The sequence below is a fragment of the Myotis myotis genome, unplaced genomic scaffold (assembly GCF_014108235.1).
Source record: "Myotis myotis isolate mMyoMyo1 unplaced genomic scaffold, mMyoMyo1.p scaffold_m19_p_11, whole genome shotgun sequence".
Lineage (NCBI taxonomy): Eukaryota > Metazoa > Chordata > Mammalia > Chiroptera > Vespertilionidae > Myotis > Myotis myotis.
In genome coordinates, this window is record NW_023416315.1 from 72,645,000 (window position 1) to 72,668,477 (window position 23,478).

The 23,478-nt window shown below is 45.1% G+C and overlaps 1 protein-coding gene across 23 annotated transcripts in view; it reads right to left on the reverse strand.

Moving 5' to 3' along the window:
- ST7 (suppression of tumorigenicity 7) overlaps positions 1–23,478 on the reverse strand; it is a 314,766-nt gene continuing 291,288 nt past the window's right edge. For 12 of the 23 annotated variants that reach the window (XM_036328871.1, XM_036328874.1, XM_036328879.1 and 9 more), the window contains 4 exons: positions 23,291–23,441; positions 10,657–10,749; positions 7,877–8,016; positions 5,959–6,990 (listed from right to left, as the gene is read on the reverse strand). In XM_036328871.1, the coding sequence (XP_036184764.1) occupies positions 6,871–6,990; positions 7,877–8,016; positions 10,657–10,749; positions 23,291–23,441 (504 nt within the window). In that variant the 3' untranslated portion in view covers positions 5,959–6,870. Of the gene's footprint in view, positions 273–5,958; positions 6,991–7,876; positions 8,017–8,049; positions 8,115–10,656; positions 10,750–23,290; positions 23,442–23,478 lie in introns of those variants that run through there. The other 11 variants (XM_036328872.1, XM_036328876.1, XM_036328877.1 and 8 more) reach the window with 9 other exon arrangements.

Below are 23,478 nucleotides of genomic sequence, written 5' to 3' on the forward strand. Positions count from 1 at the left end.
TAAATTTTGTACAACAAAAACAGCTTTTAATATGGAACAGACAGCCCATGAATGTTCTAAATCTCCAAATGGCTTCCCTTTTTCAAAGTCATGCTTTCTTGTGCTCTGGGAGGAATCAGCATGGAAACGTTGGTGCAGTCCACCGGGCGCAGAGAGTGGGAGGACGAAGGGCTTCCCTAGATTCGAGTCAGCTGGTGCCACAGGCTGGACGGCAGAATGCTTTCCACTTTCTCCATGACAAAGTTTAAGGGGGCAAACAAAGTGCTGAGGAACTGCAGAGAGAGCAGAAAGGCGCAGCTGTCAGGAGAGATCTCATTCAAGATTATAAAATATATCCCTACAACCCAGGTTTGCATTTAAAGTTCTGTGTTATAAAAGCCTCAAAAGGCTGCAACTTCCTATTTATTCTACAGGAAACACTGGTTGATGTTCAAACCTACATTCCAGTCCCCACCCCTTAACTCTGAGAGGTAAAGGTAGAAGTATCTCCTGGCAGCCCCCTTTGAGAGCCGCCCCAAAATTCTGAGTCCTCCCGTTAGCTTTTAGGATCTCCTAGCTGCCCATGCAGATGACCATCAAAAGGGATTTATAGGTAGCAAGTGGGCAAAGGAGTTAACATGGTGACAAGAGTTAAAAATGGTGACCATCTGCTTACCAAGCTGGGTATGGAACTCACTAAGTGAAAAAGGGAATTTTTAAAGTCAATGTTGTATGGCTGTGAACTGCTTTGGATCCTACAGTCTCTCAAACACCTGTGCAGCCCATGCTCATTTCTGAACCACCTGCATCATGGCAACCTGCATCACGATGTGCATCATGGGAGCCTGAGGAGGGCAGCCAACCGGTCAGCCTGCCAACAGCATGTCCTTGTTCAAGAGGTGCTGCTCGGAGACCTTGGGGAGCTATTTCATTTGGTTACTAAACTTCCTGCTTTACATGCAGAGAATAATTTAGAACATTAACTGTGCCTTTTAAGAAACCCAAGTGCTTCGCCGGAGACTCATTTAACGTAATCTCAAAACTGTCCTGATTGTGTCCTTGTGAAGAACCGCCTTCACTTCATGAACCATCTAATATTTGGCAGAAGAGGGGCCCAACCTAGCCGGAACGAGGGGCATTTGGAGGTTCCTTTGCCCTTTGTCTCTTCAGAACCCAGTTATCATCTCACTAGGGTCCAATACCTGGTCTGAGTACTGGGGAGTCCTTTGTCCTAATCCCTTGTCCATAGCACATCATTGTCTATATTACCAAGAACTTCCCATAGAAGTGACGCGAGTATATATGCAGAGGGGGGACTTGGTTCTTAGGTCAAAAAATGAGTGGACAGTACACTTCATGAAGTCAGAACAGGCCTCTCTACGGGTCGTGTGTTCTATAGACTGTGGGTCTTCAAGGAAGGGTATGGTAGGCGAGTTTCCCAGATTCATTTGACCTCAGAATCTTTCCTCCTCCTTTTTAAAAAGAACCAGTAGAGTACAAACTGGGAAGGCCTGTGACACATTACAGCTGGATCATCAAGTGTGAGGATGTAAAGAAAACCCAAGGTAGTGTAAGACTTGGAGCCTTTCTCGTGCTGTCTTTTACATCCATTATATATATTTGCTCAGTGAGGCTCTTAAGCGCTGGGTGAGATATAAAGGAGTGTAGGACGAGCTGCTACTGTCAGGAACCTCAAAGCCTGAGACTGGAGGAGCGGCACTAGCCTGTACCCAGCAGAGTAACAATGCCAGGTAGACCAGGATGGAACAGGGGCACCAGGAGGACTCAGAAAGGGAGAATGCTTCCTGGTGAAAGGATCGGAACATCTTAAAGTGAGGCAGCTGAAACAGACCCCAATGGGGGGTTGGATATCAAAAGGAGAGATGGGGAAGGATGATAAGGAAAGAAAGAGAAGTAAGTGGACCCTCCAGGCCCAATAGACAACTGGAAGAGAATGGGAAAACGACTGGTATGACCAGCAGATGGTAAGTGGTCGAGTTTAGCTGGATGAGTTACAGGCAGAGCTTAAAAGTAGTTAGAAGGATGCTAGGGAGGGCCTAAAAGCCAGGCTGGATTTGTGGTTAAGAAACAGGCACTTGAGCAAAGATGGATGGCTCTTTCCTTCTTCAAGTGCATGCTAGATACAGTATAAGGCAATCTCCAGTCACCCTCTGAAACTAGCCTTTGAGTGCACAGAACCACTTTAGATGCTCGCCCTACAGAATGACTCCCTATGCCTACCCTTTTCAGTTTAGAGTTGAACAAAGTTGTAAGGCATCACGAGAGATATTGGCCCAGAAAGGAGTAATTACTTCCTCTGAAAGAGTTTGTAAAATCCTGGTTATGAAAGGATAATATGGAACAAGTCTACTGATTGCATTAACCTAACAGGATAACATTATACAATTAAAAATATATACACATTTTAAACTTACTTTTATGTGTTCAGAGACTACCATGCTTCCTAAATCACGGCATTTACCTATAATGCTCATTTCCATAAAGAGGAGCTGGGTGCTAAAGAGGTCTGGATAAACCAGAGATTCCGACAGGGGTTGGAAGACGGGCTAGTGAACAGGCGATGTTGCTGGTGAGATGATCAGATCCTAAAGAGTGGACCAGAAACGATTTAGAACTGCTGACAGTGTGCCTGAGGGGGAGGGACTACCGAAGTACTAGCATGTGCCGTGCGTGTGTCAGAGGAAAGGCGCGCTCAGGTCTGCACTTGGGCTGTTCCCCGCTCTGTAACGTGGAGACTTCAGGGAGCCTTAGCTTGGGCAGCAGAATGAATGGGGATGTTGTTACACAGTTGCTTTGTTTTGGGCACTGACCTGACTTGGGTAACAAGTGCAAACGGCAAGGCCTCTGGAAATCAAGAGGTGAGCCTCTCTCCCCGTTTGATGTCTGTAATTACTCCTCTTCCCCAACGTGCACTAAGACCATGGGCCTGCCTCCCCGGGCCCCACCTGCCTTCTCACCAAGGCTCCACAGAGATTTAAGTCCCCCTGCCTCCGAGGTATATGATAATTGAATGCTCTCGCTCGCATCTAGAATGTTCCATCCTGAGGAAATTGAGAAAAGAGACCCCAGTTTTCTTACAGCTCCCAGTTGTGATGCGCTCACTTTATTACTAAGCTGCCTTCCTCCTTAGCGCCCTGCCCCCCAGCCTCCTTCCCACACCCCACCCTCAGGGAGAAGCTGCTGAGCCCTCTCATTTAGAAACGAAATGAAGGTCAGCAGCTTTCATTGGAGGCACTAGAAAAAAGTTTGATAGAACCCATCTTGCTTGGGATGCTCATTTATATTTCTTTGCATGTTTGAAGATCAGTCCTTTTTTATTTTTATGTTTTGGCCAGAGACACAACCAATGCACATAGAGGGACAGCAGCTTCACTCGCAGACTTGGGAAGTTTACCGCGCGGAGAGGTAAGTCTGAGTGCGCAGCACCAGGCAACCCTGGAACGGCTCCTCTCTTTCAATGTCCAAAACCTCTGTCCAGAGGGCAGAGATATACGGTCAGATGCGCCGTGAGTCAATCAGTGTTTGGTGGCGAGAAAATGCAACTGAACAAATGAAAAAGGGAGAGTGACACTGCAATCGCCTGACCCTCCTTTTCCTGAAGCACCGTCACTCAGAAGGTGGTGGCGCCCAACATGCTCAGTGACCGTTGGAAACGCCTCTGCTTATCTGAATAAGTTCCAGGTGCCCCCTGCAATCAGACAATTGACATTTCACTGTAATCAATATCAGACTTCAAAGAGGGCAGGGCCTGTAAGGGAAGACAAGAGTCAGTAGCCGGCAGGCTCATCTCGGGAAGGAGAAAGACTGCGGGGTAGACAGGGCCCTTCAAAGCAGAGGGGTCAGAAGGCTGACCTTCCCACGTCCTCTCAGGGGCTGGGCTGGAACGTAACTTATTTATATGGGCACCTTATCTTGGGAGCCAAACATTCTAGGAGGAGTGAGTCCTAAGTCATTGAGGTAGATTAGATAGGGGAGCCAGCTGAAGCCTCTCGTTCACTACTACCAGGGGCTCCCATAGGCTGGGCTCCTTATTGGCTGCACATCAACATGTAAACACACGACAGAGCCCCCACACTGCATGTGGCCTGGGGTGGCAGGGCCATCTCTGCATCTACTAAAAGTCATTATCCCAGGGACGTATCGCAGGCGAGGGCTGGGAAAGTCCATTTCACGAGCAGCAGATGGTTGCAGGCAGCCTGTAGGGCAGCTGTGATAACCTGCAGGAGGCTTCGTGAGGGGCCCTGTGGAGTGACAAGGGTGAAAATGTGATGTGGGGAAGACTACAGGGGCGGCGTGGGGAGGAGGAGGGCGACACGGCTCATCTCTTTCAGGCCATCCATCTTCCTTCCTCACAAAGTCTCTCCAGACATTTTGGAAACTGTTAAACCTTAATGAAGGGCAAGATGAATGTGATCCTCCAGACAGAGCTTTAAAAGCAGAAGCAAATTGATCTGAGTCATATTGGAATATTACAAGGAGCTGACCAAACGCCCACACCTTGGTAGGGTATAAAATATGATGAGCCCCGCAAAGCAAACTTATATTTTGTTCAATCATTTGATCAAAATCAAAACTTGAAAACATTAAATAAGGAGAGTGCCCCTTGTCTGGCACCACAATGAACGCATCTCGGACACTCGGGGGCTGCACAGCTTTCCCGGAGAACACCCACTCCTCTATTTACTGTCCCCATCCTCCCAATCCCATCCTACTTAACGCAGTGTCCGGAGATGAGTCATTTCATTCAATGCCGTGGCTGGCTCCATACCTGAGTCACCTCGGAGTGTCTGAGAACTCAGATGCCCAAACTGCATCCCTAACCAATCAAGCCAGATTCCCTTGGGGATTGGTGAGGGCAGGCATAGTAACTGTCAATCTCCCTAGATCCGTGGTCGGCAAACCGCGGCTCGGGAGCCACATGCGGCTCTTTGGCCCCTTCAGTGTGGCTCTTCCACAAAATACCGGCTCTTCCACAAAATAGTGACTTCTGCGCATGGGCCACGAAGTTTCAATCGCACTGTACGTGAGTGCCCGCACATGGTATTTTGTGGAAGAGCCACACTGAAGGGGCCAAAGAGCCGCATGTGGTTCCCGAGCCGTGCTTTGCCGACCACGGCCCTAGATGGTTCCCAGGTGCAGCCTAGGGGAACCACTGATTCCTAGAGTGTTCGCCTCAATCGCTCTGACAGCACCCCACACAGCCATAACGTTCTTGAAAGGAAATGTGGTCCTCAACCCGTCATCAGCATCTGGGGTCCTCGTTAAAAAGATTCCTGGTGCTAGGCCTCACAATTCTGAATTCCTGGTGGGACCAGGTGAATGTTATGCATCTAGAGGCTGAAAATCTCTATTCTAATCCAAAACTCCCACCAAGTGCTAGTTTTTAGTTTAATGGAGAATACGGGGCCAATAACATACTTTTACAAAAATGCCTTAAAAATGTTTAAGAGAGTATGAACAAAGGAGGAACAGTAATTATCTAATGTTGTAAATATATTCTCACTGGGTACAGAAATCATGCCATGTACAGAAGACATAAGGAAATTTAAGATACTCTGCTTGGAGAAAAGAGGAGATAGTCAGAAGTTCCAGGTGGCCATCAATGCATTATTTATCTTAAGAATTTGTAAGAGGAAATAGGCTTGTTTACTATAGTTTTGGAGGGCGGAGTAGGAACAATAGTGGGAATTAAAGGGAGGCCAATTTTATCAGGATAAAGAAAAGTTCTGAGTGACCCAACAATGAAATGGGCTTTGATGTTAAATAGGTGAGCTCCCCATTGCTGAAAGGATTCAAGATGAGTCTACATGATCTCCATCATGTTTCTGTTGAAGGCATTTTGTTTAAGGTCCCTTTCAACCCTAAGAGTCGATAATTACAAGTATAAAAGAAGAGAAGAAATGCTAGGCTGCATCTGATTTTTACACTGATTCTTTCTGCAGAAACCACTACCATTTATTTATTTAATAATCATTTATTGGAAAGCTACTATGTGCAAGGCACTATGCATAGCTTTGGGGATACAGAGATGAGGAAGACACAGTCCTGCTCTCAAGGAGCTCCCATTCTAAAAGGGCAACAGGCAAGTTTTCAACAATTATATAATACAATAAATGTGATCATATAGGTATGCATGAAATACTGTGGGATCATAGAGGAGAGATCTAACTCAGCTTAAGAGAAATTTAGAAAGCTGAGTATAAAGGAATAAAGAGGCACCAGTAGGGTGGACAAGTGGGGGTGGTGATGGGAAAGACCATGCCACGCAGAGAAAATAGCATGTGCAAAGGTACTGAGGTAACAAGACTCTGGTGCATCTGGGAAGGCTGAGCAATTCACTCTGGCCCTGAGCAGTGTCTGTGAAAGAGCTGGGAGAGATGAGGCTGAAGAGGCAAACAAGGGCCAGATCACAAGGGACCTTACATGCCATGCTAAAGAGCTGGGGTTTTATCTTAAAGGTGGTGGGAAACCACTGGAGAAATTCAAGCAAGGAAGTAACATGCTCTGACTTGCAATTTAGGAAGCACATTTTTGTGTCAGTATGAAAGAAAGACTGGCGAAGAATAAGACAGGAAGCAAGGAGACTGCTTAAGACTTGTAGGATTCCAGGCAAGAAATAATGAAGACCTAAACTAAGAGAGAGGCGATGGCAGTAGGAGGAGAAGATGTGAATTACATTGACTGATGTCTAGTGGCTTAGGAGGTTACACCCAACAGGTTTTGGAGACTGGACAGATGGGATTTGGGGAGTGAGAGCGGGAACAGTAAGGAGGACTGCTGGGTCCCTGGCTTGAGTGACAGGATGCTACTGTGGAGGTCAGAGATACAGGAGGGGAGCGATTTTGGAGGTGAGGAAGAAGGGTGATGAGTTCAGTTTTGGAAATGTTGAGATTGAGGTCCCGGTGGGAAATCCAGTTCATCTTCAAAACACATGAAAGTACTCTTGCAATTCCAGTCCCTGACCTCTGCCGAGCAGAAAATGTCAATCATCTGGAAAGGGATGAAATCAACCCAGCTACGTTAAAAATCATCCTTTCTGACTCCATTCGCCTTGAAATCAGAAAGGAGTTCCAGGAAAACAATGGACATGCTTTTCCTTATTTCTTCTATTTGAAACTCATCTGTGGCAAAGTCATTTAACTTATCCTGTGTGTGCAGGCCGAAATGGTCAGTTTCAACATGGAAACAGTGGTTCTTGATGGTCAATTGCTGGTGCCTTTTCTGATTAAAGCTCCTCTCCACAATCCTCCTTAAAGATTCTTACTGGACTTACATATTTCTAAATGTCATATCTGTGCACTTCTTACTACTACAAGCTCTTCACACCCTCTCAGTTCATTTCCCAAATAAGCCAAAGCAGTGGTCGCCAACCTTTTGGACCTCACAGACCACCAGTGGTCCGCTGACCACCGGTTGGCGACTGCTGAGCCCAACGTTTGTAATCATTTAAAAATTTTTAATTTAAACCATCTTTGAAAATGTAAATTTCATATTTCTTGAAAAAAGACTCTTAATATCTAAAGATTGAAAATAATGTCATTCAATTATACAAAACTAAATAACCTCCCAGACATATTTCATTTTGCTAAGAATCCCTTCGTTATTTATTTAATCCTTTTAGACCTTATGCATTTGGGGGAAACTGCTGAGTACTCTTTGTGTAGGAAACAAAGTAAGGCACACATTAACGAACAATCTACACTTTCTAGTTTGAGCCTGAGCCCTTAGATTCCACTGATGATAAGGAAATTAAATAGTGAGCAAATGATTAATACAGGCATATCCTTTTCTATGCAACTGCACCCCATTTCTCTTATGTTGCTTCTCTTGCTTTCTCCTCCCCTTCCCTGAGGCCTCCCTCTTGGCAAATACTCACAGCTTTTGCGAAGACCCCCATAAGTTCCGGAAACTGATGTGTCAAGAGGGCCAGCATGGCTGTGAAGGAACACAATCCGGCAGTAAAGAGAATAAAGAAGGGAAGCTCCTTCTTTGGGTAAACTGAGACCTCATGGAAAGCTGTGGAGAAGATCAGAGGGAATATCAAGGCTGGAACACCAAGCATTCTCAGGGAATTTCTACATGTGGGATGGACTCTTCAGAGCTGTGGTTGAAGGCTGTTGCAAATGAAAAAGGCAGGGCACTTGAACAAACCATGGTCAACATTGCAGCCAGCCTTTGGCTGCCTAACTGCTTCTCCCAAGTCCATGTTCAGCTGTCAGTGCTCTATAGGAGCATGACAGAGCTCATGTGGGGATATCACACATTCATGGGCAGGGACAGCAACACCATCTATGCCTAATGTATAATATTCCTTTCTCGAAAGTGAACACAAAGGCAACAAAACTTTATTCAAATTATAAAACACATGTTCATTGTATACAACCTGGAAAATCCAAAGTCAGTACACTGAGAAAAGAGCCTGTCTCTAGCTTTTCGCCTGCCTGTAATTTTTAACCATCATATGGCAGCGATATCAGTTCATCTGGTACTTTTTCCTGGTGCGCGCTAGGTATGTTGGTGGAGGGGCCGCCCAGACAGAGAGACGTTCAGCAGGACCTCTTTCGCTGGCCAGGGCTTTGGAGATGAGGGTCATCTGACACAATTGTGGGAGACTTGTGATGATGAATATACCGCCAAAATACATAAATAAATAAATAACTGGTGCACTTTAGAGCATCTCCCATAACTTTTAAATTTCAAATGCTGGGTTTGGGGAAACCAAAAAGCTGTACCACTGAGAAAATGGACTCCCTGCTTCCTGTGGCTCTGTGGCTGCCTGTGACCTGGTTGGAGGGGGTGCTGACCAGGGGAGGTGGAGGCTGGCCTCCCTGAGAGGCCAGCACCAGCTGCCCGAGGCCCTGGTAAAGGGAAACCATGCAACTGCATGTGGACAATATTGTCACTTGAACCAAAAGGATCCAAGCGCTCCACTTCCGTCGGGAAATCCAAGATGTAAAGGCCTTTCCTTGACTGCTCAGCTCTCATTACTTAGATCCCTAAGAGTCATCCACTCTGCTGAAACTAAGAGTGGATAGGGGCCGAGAGGGAGAGAGGGGCAAAGCTAACCAACCACACACCTGAACCAGGGAAGTCAACCTGCTAGGGTTCAGACGTGGGTGGAAGTGTACTCGGGGCCACTGTGGCAACAGCGACTTTCTCCATATCCTCACTCTCAAAACCCAGCCCCCCCAAACTTTTGAGGGGAGATCAGACTTGGGCCACTGCATTCAATTAAATAAATGTGAGCAATAATTTCCTACTTCAGGCTTATAAAAATTATTCCTGTAAAGTTTCTTTTAAGAACTGTAATCTTGTCGTAACAGTGAATCTACCCCCATGGAAACTTAGTTGGACTCAACTAAAACATTTAAAATAGTGTACTTTTCAGAAAACTGTCTCTCATACCAGAAAACTGAAACTTTAACAAGGATCTCCCTGAAGGGGAAGTCAAAAGGTAAAGTATGGCCCATAAGAGGGGTTTCTGAAATCAAATCTAATGTAGTGTGAGACACCAGACCCTTGTCACAATCGGACTCGGCCAGCGAGGAACAACATGTCACTGAGGCCTCCCAGCTCCCTCAGTAACAAAGTGCACACTGGGGCTAGCTAGCAAGGAGACAAGTGAGCCACCTCCTGCCACTGCAATTTAAGACAGAGATTCGTTTTGCACCCAGACCCCACCATGTTGGAGATTTATGACTGGCTCAATAATGCTGGTGTTGGACAATTTACTATGCACTCAGGGCTCCAACGTTACACAATTCCTCTGGGCAAAGTATTTAAATATGTTACAGTTATGAGGTATGATATAACTGGGGCTGGTAAGAGGGAGGGGTGGCAGGAGAGAGATGGAAAGAAGGACTAGCCAAAATTTGGAGCTCATTATCTGAGGGAGAAAAATAGGTCCTAAGTCAGGGCCACATGAAGAGCCTGGACCTGATCCTCATGCACAGTATAATTTGATAATAACTAGTTACCCCAAATTGTCAGAACGGTGTCGTGTTACAGTCAACCAAATCGTATTTTCCACACGTGGTATGGGCAGACCCCGGCTGGTACGGCACTTGAGGGCAGAGGCCCGCTCATACCGCGCGGAGGCTGCACATGGGCTCCGCACGTGGTGTGCAACTCACTACGTGTAGCTCTTAGGTGCTCGCGGGAATCCCTCTGGCCAAGAGTACTGCAGCACCACAGAGAACACACCTCCCGCCCCACAACTCCACCTCTGGCAAAGGTGCCAGGGTCCTGTGCTGCTCTCCCATCAGTGACTCATCAGCTCCCCTGAAGTCTGTGCGAACTGCCTGTGGCCAGAGGAGAGGCCAGGCAGCACTGCACACTAGACCAGCCCAATCAACATCAGCCCCAAACTAGGGGTCTCTGCTCTCAGGCCAACACGATGCCTCTTCATATAAATTTCAGTCCTGGCTTGGGGGGGGGGGGGGGTGGTGTCTTTGTCTTTGACAAGTCTGAAGAGATTTAGAGGAGCAGGAAGCCAAACCCACTCACGTAGCTCACTTTAATGCATATGCTATCAAATAAGGACAGGGTTTGGGAGAAAAGTAGTAAAAGACAAGGAACATTATAGACATTTATCATTCCCACCCCCCCTCAGGCACCCTGCTCAAAGGCTGGAAGACAAAGAGAGGGGAGACTTACACGGGAGCAGTTCTCGGTCTGCTGTTTCTGTGCAGATCGGGTAAGGATAAAAGAGATGCCCCTTTTCTAGGGGATAAGGGATCATCCGAAAAGCTGAAAGGAGAGACAGTATGTTAGAGGTTCAATATTCGTCTCAGAACTTCTCAACTTTTGAGCATTTTCATAATGGGGAACACTTCTACAAATAACTCCTAGAAAGGATGCAAGATTTCCCCAAACTCTGAGTCATTGCCAGATAAGCTGTCAGAGGTGCATTATGATGTATGACTCACACATTAATCTCACTATATATTCTGGGCAAACCTCACAAAACTGGGTGGGGATGGGGTGCAAAGGAGTAGGGAAGCCATCAATTCCGATGCCCAGAATTTCCTCATCTACAAAATATTATTAAAATGCCATAAGCACTAATCCAATATAGTTCAACTAATGGGAACAGCACAAACCTGCATTGAAATGCTTCCCCAAGAAAAAAATGTGGATTGACTTGTTGGAGCCTGTTGTAGATGCACAAATATGAAAGGCATTTTAAAATCTATCTAGGTGGATTAGAATTCCAACCAAGACGGATAAAAACAAAAATCTAAAAATGCATGACTTGGGAGGTATTTCTAAACATTATGAAACATTTAAACCTTCAACATCATGTGGGAAAGAATGGATCCAGAGAGATTGTGTTTTGATGCTGGGCCACCTCAATTCTGCGTTTGTGGCATCATATGACATGAGGTCTCACACTGAATCCTGGCTTTCCAATCAATCCGTCCCTTCCTATATCACCTGTGTTCCTCTCCCTGTGACCATGTCATCAGCATGTTAGTCTCACATTTCCTATGAACAGTGCTCATGGAGGTGATTTTTCTTCAGCAGATGTCCTTTAACTACAGAGTGCTGTAGATATAAAATATAAAAACTGAGCCCCACACTGGGAAATGTTGGATATCAATCCTTGCCTTCATGCCTGTCAAAGAGGGGTGGTGGCAACACAGGATTCTTTTTAGTTTTAATGCAACATTTCAAGGAATTGTAGCTACACCCTTAGCTGTGTGATTACCTAAACCTTCTCAAAATGCGGTCAATGTATGTATTTATTTTTAGCATACTTATTTCAAACAGGAATCAGAAACAAAGAATGTTCTCCCTCACAAGAAATGACAAGGTTCCATTGTAACCAGCATCGGTGCACATATGGTATTTATTCTGGTGTCTGAATATTATTTAAAAGTAAAAACATTATGTATGTGATTCCAGCATTTGGAATGCAGTCAATCTACACCACAGTGGTATCACTCTGAGGTTACAGCACATTGCCACGGAGAATATAAATCACTAGAAACGCGGATTAGGGCAGAGCCAGTTTGCTGGCAGTTTGCTGAGTTAAAAATGTTATCAATTTTCCTCTCGTAACAGAAACCTCTTAAGCAGAGATTAAAACATTAAGAACACCCCAGTCTCTAACTGTTCTTAAATGAAAGGCTCACCCTGGCTCAGTCAGACCTTAACTTTCTTGCAAACAAAGATGACTTTTGCCCGCGACCAGCCAAGAGAGCTCTCCATACGGGTTGTGAACACAGAGATCACTCCAAGAAACCGCATCTCTCTTAACAGAACTAAGCTTGCAAGAGGAGGAAAAAACTACAAAACTGAACAAATCATTTGAGTCCTTTGTAGGATACACCAAAATCTTTTCTGGGAAGTAGCACCTTTAAATTTAAACTGCGATATGGCAGGATTTTAATACTATTTCCCATAAATGATGGCTCCTTTAAAAATATCCCAAATATGTAGAAAAATGTATGTGAAAGTTTTTCTTTCTGCTTCTTCTTCTTCTTTGTTTTTAAAATCCAGATTCTCCATGTACACCTGGGCTGCTGTAGTTAAGAATCTGTTCAGGTTTAATGATATAAATAAACCCTCAGTTTTCAAAGTGACTATAAATTTGAATGCTAGATTTTATTCAAAATTTGAAGTCAGTTTGTACTTCAGGGAGTAATTCTTAAAATGAAATACAGGAGCACAAGATCTTGAGAGTTGTCAACCATGGAAATCAAATGGTTAGTTGGTATCTTTTCAATCAGATGCCAAATGTATTTTTACATGCATTAAGGTAGCTTTTTTTCTTCTAATCAGTTCTGGTCTTTTTGGAGAGGGTGGAGACATTGCTTATATACAGCTTAAAAAGGCACACACACACACACACACACACACACCTTGCACTGCCCCCTGGCCCCCACCGCCATGACTGTAAAGATGTGTATTAAGGTGCTCTTCAAAATCATGCTCTTTCTCATGTCAGTTGTTATTTACATCGAGTTCATAAAATAATAGTAAGACTTTTGGCTTCACTGAACAAAAGCAAATGCAGTTTCTGTTTGTCTAATTCTATCCTTCAGCCACCCTGCTGTGCAGGGTCAGGAAAGTGCAGCTGTGAGATAAGCAGAGTGAGCCTGGAGCGGGAAGAGGCGCTGCTCACGCCGCCCCAGCCTCGCCTCCACCTCCTGGGCCTTTCCCTGCAAACACGTGCCTCAACTGCCCCGCGAGAACCTCGTGGCTTTAATGTCCAGAAATTTTGCAAGAGCAGATATGAGCACACTGATATGGCAGTGCAAACATGAAGGAAAATAAGGTCATTTAATCTATTTTATGAATTTGATTTATTTTATGTGCGATCCCAAACCTCCTAAAAATCTTTTCTGAGAAAACACTCATTTCCAAGAAATTAAAGATATATATGTATTTGCTTAAAAACAAAACAAAAAAGCTAGGCTACTTCGTATACTACATGGCACACAAATGGCAGCTGTCTGTTCCTTTGTGTGCATCGCTTCCTACCTTGATCTGTGCTGTGCCCCTGTTGGGGGTGACAGGAACCGGGAACCAGTTAATGAACACACCAGGCCCCCCCACAGTGAGTCTGAGGGGTTGCACTGCTGCCTTCTACACCGGACCAGACACATTTTCTGGGCTCCTAGCCTGTAAGTGAGGTGCACAGCAAACAGTCTCCACCAATACTGGAGGAAAACATCAACAGAACCAAAGAGTGGACAGAAGGATGGTGCGGGATTCATGCCTGATTTCCCCAGTGAAACAGACAAGGATAGAAGGTAATGCTTTGTCTATGCTGTCTTTCCAAAGAGGATCCAGAGACCCCATACAGACAGATTACTTGTACCAGTGAGAACTGAATTTGAGTCCCAGCTCTACCTCCTGAACATGTGAACGTCCTCCTCAGCAAGGATCTTAGAGAAGTGGTCCCTGCACTGACAGAGCTCACTGCCCAGGGCAGAAAGTGGATGCACCAATAATCATGAAAATATGTGTGAACGTTCCCACTGTGACAGCTCCTGATGGGAGAGATCCGTGGGGCTGTTTATCTGGAGGAGGAGGAGGGGGGTGACAGCTAAAAGAGCTGAACTCGACCAAGCTAACAACTGCATGTCTTTGGGTGGGTCATTAATCTGTGTCGAGTCTCTTGGTCTGTAAATGGGAACATCACAGACCTGGCGAGGCTGTCAAAGGGACTACGTGTGACAGCAGAGGTCAAGGTGTCTATACACAGTGCCTGGCTGCTCAATACAAGGTAGTTTCCTCTTTCCCCTCCCTTTCTACTAACCCTCAGGTTCATGGTCTCTCTATTAGGTCATACTCTAGCTTACAAATAAAAACGCTACTTGTTTGTAAACAATTAGAAGTACAAATGATAGAATAGAAAATTATCATCAAAATACAAATTTTATATTCTCACCTTTTACTGCATTGTAGGAAACTGCCCACGAGCGCTATGCCTTTTGTGAGACATTTGGGTATGACAATAGAGAAAGTACAAAAGTCAAAAGCCCGGGATCTGGTCCACATTCTTTCAGTATCTAGTTAGTGGCCTTGAGAAATCAGTTTCCTTTGGTTAGATTAAATGATGTTCCACTCTAATTCTGAAGAGAAATTCTAGAGATTTACAGCAGATTCATAACTTTTTAGGAACTCTGGCACTCTGCTCCTACTTCCATGACAGTACTGCTCACACACACACACACACACACACACACACACACACACGTATGTGCATGTGAGTATATCTGTACATATGTATTCACCTACACATGTTTCTCCCAAAGCATTTCAGAGTCTTACTCATCTTGGTATCCCCAACACAATGCCCAACACAGGAGAGACTCAATAAATTTTTGTTGAGTAAAGGAATGAACAAATTAATGTACAATCAGAAAGAGCGAATTTCCTTTTTAAAAATTTTTAAAAACTCAGGTGGATCCAAATTGTGGTCAGTCAGCAAGACTAAATAACATGAAGGAGCAAGCTGGGCTCAGTGGGCAGAAGGTGGGAACACATTGCCCTGGATCTGGACACTGGCTATTCGTAAATGGTAACTATCACCAGGGACTTTAGCAGACCACTGCTTCTCCCAAGAAACAAAACCTGAGCTGTCAGGGATGGTGCCGTGGGGGTGGGGATCTCTCCTCCGCAGCCCCAAAGGTGCCAGCCTTTTGGAGGAAAGGTTTAGCTAGAGGAAATGCCCCAAGGCCCACATCTTATAGCAAGTAGCATTTACCATTAGGTTCAAAGAGAATAAATTAGAATCAGAATTTCATCCTTTGCTTTAACAATGGGCTACTTTCTCCTCTCAAAGGAAATACTCTGCCTTAGTCCTCCTAAAAACCACCACCTTCAAATCTTATACATTATTTAGTGAATTCTTGGGGGGTGGGGGGAATCTCCAGAAAGAAAATAAAGAGTCTTACTTGGTAAAGTGGAATAAATGGAAACAAAGAAAGGCTAAGTGATGTACCCCATGGCATACTAGTCTTCTGATATATAGAATTATAAAGTTAAATATTAAAGTTCACAGTTGAAGTTAGCAGACTACCTTGCTTTATAAAATAAATGCAACCAAAACAGCTTTGAAAAGATATAGGTAGGAAGGAGATAAGGCCGCATCAGTATTTAATAAAGGTAAGACAGAAGATGTGCCATTTAAAATAGGGCCCCAAAAGGCACAATACCATTGTAAATAAGACCCAGTTCAGGCAAAATCCTGCATTTATATGTGATTTTTATATTCAACTCATACTTGCAGTGGTGTGTGTGTGTGTGTGTGTGTGTGTGTGTGAGAGAGAGAGAGAGAATAACCAGAACCTACAGTGTTTAAAATAAGTATAATTCAGATAAGATGGCAGCTGTGTAATGAACTAAGAAACATATTTTTAAATCTTGTAAATTAAAACTTTCCCCCTTTCTTGATTATCCTGAATTTAAGGAACATATTGTGTAATTTCAAGGGCTGGGACAGTGATGAATCAAACATTTTAGAAACCTTTGAAATGCTGATGGTTTGAGGACTCTTTTTTTTTTTTTTTTTAACCACCATATGTTTCAAACCCAAACAATCTCTGCCATGCATCAGCTGGATTTGGGGGTTTTATAAAAAAAAAAAAAAAATTGAGTTATTTCAGCCTAATTGTTGAGAAACTCACTTAATCCCACAAGATGACTAATGCTCCAGCATTTTAAAAAAAACACACAACATTAAAGAGGAAAGCAAAATAAACCTCCATCCCGGCCCCTAAACACTTCTGACAGAATTTTTTTTTAATCTCCAAATTAAAATTTGACCAAAAAAATACTCATTTTTAACATGGACACTAGTGATATTAGGTGCTGCTACCTTTCTCCCTGAATTCCCTATTAATGAAAAGGGGACACTGAAAGAAAATTGGGGGATGCCCTAAACTTTCAGAAGGAAGACAAACCTGATTTAAAGAAGAAAACCTACATTGGGAGGCTGGAGATGTCAAAAGGCACCACCATGTGGTGCACTGGAGGAAGTGCAGTGGCCTTCGCTCAGGCAAGACCCAGGGGAAGCCCACCACCTACTCCAGGAGGGAGAGGGAACAGCTCAGGTGCTACAATCATCCTCTGCTCAACTGCGTGGAAGCCCACCGATGGGGTGGGGGTGGGGGGGCTTTCAATATCAGGAGTGCTTCACAGTGCTTAAAAATTGGGTAAATTAAGTAAATACCACTGTAAGCAGGCAAGTCAGAATTCTGATCCAGGTCCTCAGATTTAAAATCCAGAGATCATCCTAAATACAGAGAACAGTTTGGTGGTTACCATAGGAGTTTGGGAGTGCAACGGGTGAAGGAGGTCAAAAGGTAAAAACATCCAGTTATAAAATAAATAAGTGACAGGGATGTAATGTACAATGGTGACTACAGTCAATAACACTGTGTTGCATATTTGAAAGCTGCTAAGAGAGTAGATCTTAAATATATACAAACTAGAGGCCTGGTGCACCAAATTCATGCACAGGAGAGGGGGGTCCCTCAGCCTGGTCTGCATCCTCTCCAATCCCAGGCAGGCAGGGATCAGGCCTAAACCGGCAGACTGACATCCCTCTCACAATCTGGGACCACTGGATCCTAACCGCTCACCTGCCTGCTTGCCTGATTACCCCTACCTGCTCTGCCTGCCTGCCTGATCACCCCTAACCACTCTGCCTGCCTGCCTGATCGCCCCTAACTGCCTCTGCCTCGGCCCCCAGCCTAAGCCGCAGTCTGGCCTCCCTCTGCCGGAGGCAACCCGGCTGATCAGGGGAAGGCACCGCCCCCATCACCCCGCTGCTGCTGCCACTGGCGGCCACTATGGCTGCCTGAGCCTCAGGTCTTGCAGTCAGACGTGGCTTGCCTGAGCCTCAGGCTGGCCCTGGGCAGCAGTAGCCGCCATCCACGGCTTGCCTGAGCCTCGGGCAGCTGCTGAGGCTTTGTCCGGAAGGACGTCCGAAAGACGTCTGCCCTAATTAGCATATTACCCTTTTATTACTATAGATTATGAAATCATCGCATTGTATACCTGAAACTAATACCTTAGATGTCGATTACACCTCACTAAAAAATAAATTAAAATGAAACAAAACCCAGAGCTCTGATGTTTCCATTTAACTTTGGACACTGATCTAGAAGTAATGGCAAAGGATTGCACACAATTGTGTGGAGTTGGAATGGTATTCTTTCATCTAAATTGCATGACTGATTTATAGCTTTGTTTGTAAAAAAGACCAAGTTGCTTGTAATGAAAGATTATTTTTTAAAATTAACATATATGTGTATATACACACACATACCCTAATATATAAAACCCTGGGTCATAACGACCAGTAACGACTGAGGCTCCACCAACTGGAAGTCAGTCCTGCAGCCAGTGCTGGGTTGCCACGGCTGACTGCAGGCATGGTGCCCCAGCACTGACTGCTGAGGGGGCTGTGAATCAGGGCCAGAGAGAGGCCTGAAGGGAGAAGCATGGACTGATCCATTGCTTCTGTGGCAGCTTTTGATCAGCACTTGCCTCTCTCTTTCTCTCACAGTCTGACCAGCAGCCGTGCCTCCATTTCTCTCCAAGCCTCCACTGGGCTGCTGATCAGCCCCGCCCTTCTGATCATGCCCTGTTGATAGGCCCAGAGACGCTGACTGGCATAGAAACTGACCAATCAGAACCAAATCTGGGCCAACTGTGAGGAGCCAATGGCTGCCTAGGAGGCGGAGCTTTTGACACTGATTGGCACAGAAAACGACCAAACAGAACCAAATCTGAGAGAAGTGTTTGTTTGTTTGTTTTTGGGGGTGAGATCAGGCTGGCATGGGAGAGCAGTTGGAGGCAAGATCAGGCCGGCAGGGGAGGGCAGTTAGGGGCAATCAGGCAGGCAGGCAGGTGAGTGGTTAGGAGCCAGTGGTCCCAGATTGTGAGAGGGATGTCCAACTGCCGGTTTAGGCCCGATCCCACAGTGTCAGGCCTAAACCAGCAGTTGGACATCACCCAAAGGGTCTCCGATCAGAGAGAGTGCAGGCTGGGCTGAGGGACGCCCCCCTTCATGCACGAATTTCATGCACCAGGCCACTAATATATACATATTTATGCTTGTAGAAAATATATATCCTTGCATAAAATTTGAAAAATACAAATATGAAGGGAAAAACACTTAAAATTTATTTAAAGATGTCTTAATTTCCAGTCTCTTTCCTTTGTTTACAATTGGATTTCTTTATTTTTTTAATAAAAATGGGCTCATTCTACATTTAAAATATTTAAGTCAGTATTCAACAACAAAAAATTTGGTTTTATATAAAACTAGAGGCCCGGTGCACAAAAATTTGTGTACTCGGGGGTGGGGGGTCCCCCTCAGCCCGGACTGTGCCCTCTCGCAGTCTGGGACCCCTCAGGGGATGACCACCTGCTGGCTTAGGCCTGCTCCCTGGGGGATTGGGCCTAAGATGGCAATCAGACATCCCTCTGGCAGCCCGGCAGCCCTCGGGGGATGTCCATTTGCCAGCGGGGAGCAGACCTAAGCTGCAGTCGGACATCCTTAGCACTGCTGAGGCAGGAGAGGCTCCCACCACCACCACTGTACTGGCAGCCATCAGCCTGGCTTGTGGCTGAGCAGAGCTCCCCCATGTGGGAGCGCACTGACCACCAGGGGGAAGCTCCTGCATTGAGCATCTGCCCCCTGGTGGTCAGTGTGTGTCATAGTGACCAGTCATTCTCAGTCTTTCTGCTGTTAGGGTCAGTTTTCATATTACCCTTTTACTATATAGGATAGAGGCCTGGTGCACGGGTGTGGGCCGGCTGGTTTGCCCTGAAGGGTGTCCCGGATCAGGGTGGGGGTCCCGCTTGGGGTGCCTGGCCAGCCTGGGTGAGGGGCTGATGGCTATTTGCAGCTAGTCACATCCCCTTCAGGGTGGTGGTCCCCACTGGGGTGCCTGGCCAGCCTGGATGAGGGGCTGATGGCTGTTTTCAGGCTGGCCACACCCTCTTTAGGGTGGGGGTCCCCACTGGGGTGCCTGGCCAGCCTGGGTGAGGGGCTGAGGGCCATTTTCAGACTAGCCAGCAACTGAAGCTCCCAGCCTCTCCTATTTTTCTTTTTTTTTTTTTTAATTCTGGGATTTATTTACCTTCTATAATTAAAACTTCGTTGCTGTCACTGGAGCTGAGAGCCGGCTCCAGCTCTGAGGCCACGGCCTGCTGAAAGCAGTTATCTGGGGTTTGTTTAGCTTCTATAATTGAATCTTTGTTGCTTTCGGAGCTTAGAGCAGGGCTGCGGCAGGCGGGGAACCTTGGCTTCCTCCATCACTGGAGCAAGCAAGCCTCCTGCTCCCTTCAGCTGTGTGGCTGCTGGCCGCCATCTTGGTTGGCGGTTAATTTGCATATCACCCTGATTAGCCAATGGGAAGAGTAGCGAAGGTATGGTCAATTACCCTTTTTGTCTTTTATTAGATAGGATGATTAACCTTATAAACACTAGGAAGGGAGTAAGTATACAGCCTGTAAGTAGTTAAGTAGAAGTTGAGGGCTTATGCAAATGTTTCAAAGATAACTGGTCCGCTTATCCTTTTTCTATGTAGGAAGGCATAACTAGCTGATATTATAGAAAAGAGGAGTGAAGGTAAAGTGAACTTAGGTTTATATCATGACTCCACCAACAATGGCTGCATGACATTCAACAAGTCATTCTACTCAATTTATCTGTTCCTCTCTCTCTTTTTTTTTTTTAAAAAAATATATTTTATTGATTTTTTACAGAGAGGAAGGGAGAGGGATAGAGAGTTAGAAACATCGATGAGAAAGAAACATCGATCAGCTGCCTCCTGCACACCCCCTACTGGGTATGTGCCTGCAACCAAGGTACATTCCCTTGACCAGAATCGAACCTGGGACCCTTGAGTCCGCAAGCCGACACCCTATCCACTGAGCCAAACTGGTTAGGGCTCTGTTCCTCTCTCTTATTTTTTTGTTTTTGTTAATCCTCACCAAGGAATATTTTCCACTGATTTTTTTTTAATAAAGAATGGGAAGGAGAGGAGAGACAGAGAAATGTTTGACATGAGAGAGACACAGCAATTGGTTGCCTCCCGCATGCGCCCCAAGCAGGGCTGGGGATTGAGCCTGCAACAGAGGTACATGCCCTTGACTGGAATTGAACCTGGGACCCTTCATTCCACAGGCCAACACTATCCACTGAGCAAAACTGGCTAGGGTTGTTCCTCTCTTGAGCAACCAAGATGGACAACTCTGCCCTGCCTGACTCAGAACTTTACCAGAAAGAATGCATGACATGATGGAATTGCAAACCCTCTGTAGAATTACCCAGTTCTACAAACACTCTTTAAGGTCTTGGTGCTCCACAGGCATTTGGTAGCTAGTAGCACTCTCACAGGTCTCTTTTGGAAAACTGAAATGCAGTGTAACTTCCCTGGAGTGGTTCCTATTGGTCGGTAAGAACCAGGAGCAGAATTTCCCTTTCCTATAGGTCTCTCGTTGCCTTGCCATACTGTTTTACGTATAAAAATTCATCTTTTTTTTACGCTAATAATTACATTCCCTTGTTTGATTTTGGAACTCACTATGTCACATCACATTTCTTGAAATCTCATTGTCCTTCCTGTTGATTCAAAGCATCTGTCCATTGTTAAATGCTAATATGGGTAAATAATTTCCAAACAGAATTTCCAGTTAGTTCTCATAGAATTTCTTTTAGTTATGCCATTCCTAACAGCATCTCTCTCACTTCTTGCCCCTGTGCACCCTTTTTGATCTTTTCTATAGAACTGACAACTTTTTTTCAATTGGATCCAATTGATAAGCTTCTATTACTATGTTTCCAAAATGCCGATGTAGGAATATGTTCTTGTTTGGTAAGTCAATCTGTGCATTTAATTTATCCACAACTAGGTTGAGGCTTCTCATGTTCAATCTTGCTGGGATTTTTCTGTTTGTTTGTTTTTTGGTGTGTGTGTGTGTGTGTGTGTGTGTGTGTGTGTATGTGTGTAAATAGAAATTCCTTTTGTCTTATTTGGGTAGAACATCTTAAATGCAACAATGACCGAAGCCAAGGGGGACTGTACATGTGTCCACACATGCCTGAGTAGAGTGTGCTGTCCTAACACATCCAAATACCAGCCCACAACACCTGGAATATGTTAATGCACTTACAGAGTGGGTGGGGGTAGAAGCATCAATCAAATCAACACCCCTTATGCTATAAATGGTAAATTATCTAGGTAGACCAACTATTAATTCTCTAAAGAAATATTTTCAAAACAACTAAACAAACAACTTTCAATCAACTTGAGTCCCATCCATTCCTATAAACTCACTTTTACTCCATCCCATTTGGCTCCTCCCACTGCTGCCCTCTTCCTGCTCTAATTTAGATTCCTATTAGGTTAGGGAAGGACAGGAAGAGGGAAGAGCAGATTATAAAAATAAAAATGGAAGCAGCTAAGACAAACAGAGTTAAAGGGATTAAAGAGACATTCAAGTTTAATAAAGCTGATAAGAGTAGGGAGGAACTACGAAAAAATTAACAGAAGACTCTAATATTTGTTTTGTTTCCCCAGGAAAGGAGGAAAAAAACCTCATTCTACATGTCAAACTTGTTTTGCTTAAATTAGTGATAACAGAGTGTCAAAACACATGTCCAGTAATCCACAGTCTTGGGTTTTTCCCTTTAATTTGCATTCTCCCAGTGTCCTTGCTGGCCCAGTTCTTCAAGGCTTGGTTCAATCTCACATGATCCGTAAGGTTACACATGACCACTCCACCCCAAAGACTTTCTCCCTTCTCAAGAACCACTGGGCAGCTGCTACTGGTTACTAAACCGAATTAGACAAGAACTTCTCCAGGGCACGGGCACATCTCACCCACATCAGAGCCTCTTCTTACACAGAATGATGGGAGCTAATCACAGCCATCCTATATAATAAAAGCCTAATATGCTCAGTGTCCGACCGTTCAACTTGTTCAACTGTTCAACCAGTTGCTATGATGCACACTGACCACCAGGGGGCAGATGCTACAACTGGTAGGTTAGCTTGCTGCTGGGATCCGGCCCATCAGGACTGGGCGAGATGGGCCGGACACATCCTGGAGCCTTCCTGCAGTCCCTCCCCAGCTCGGATCGTGCACTGGTGGGGTCCTTCGGCCCTCTTGCAATCCGGGATCTCTTTGGGGATGTTGAAGAGCTGATTTCGGCCTGATCCCCGCAGGCCAGGCCAAGGGACTCCACTGGTGTACGAATCCATTACTGGGACTCCACTGGTGCACCAGGACTCTAGTCTAACATAATCTGCCACTGAACACCAGGGTCCAATGGCCGTTGCTCTTGTTCTGAAGCAGAACTGCTGCTCATTTGTGTTTGGCCACCTGACTCTAGTAAAGGAGAACTGTGGCTCATTAGCTAACCCATCCAGAAAGTCCATTGAGAAGTGGTAATAAGAGTCCAGCACAAGACCTAACACCAGGCCAAAGATTCCCACAATGGCATGGGGTTGTCCAAGTCTCCAAAGAGGGTTTTCAGCTGGTAGGATGCTCCTATGCTGGAGCATCCAAACTCATCGCATATGCTGTAGAAACTTGCCTTTTTGAGCTGCTGAGATGGCACCACCATAGTAACACCCACCACCACCAAGGAAATGGAGAGCCTGAGTAATTAACCATCTCACAGTGATGAATACACAAAGAGGAACAGCTATTGATGTGCAAATCATTATTCATCATAGACAATCAGGGTAAAAACAGTTTTAGCATCTTTTCATGCTCTTAAAAAATGTTTCAAAAAAAGAAAATTACTTACTGCCTTCCCACGTACAATGCAAAAGATTCAAAGCCCCTTCCACCCTCTTCCAGTGTGCCAGGTGAAAGAACGCATATGCTATTGCTTCACTGTCCCCTCTCTTCAGGATATGTTCTGGGGGTAGAATTAAGCTTTTCATTTCTAGTAGGTACTGAAATAAAAAAGCGGGAGACAGATGCATTAATACA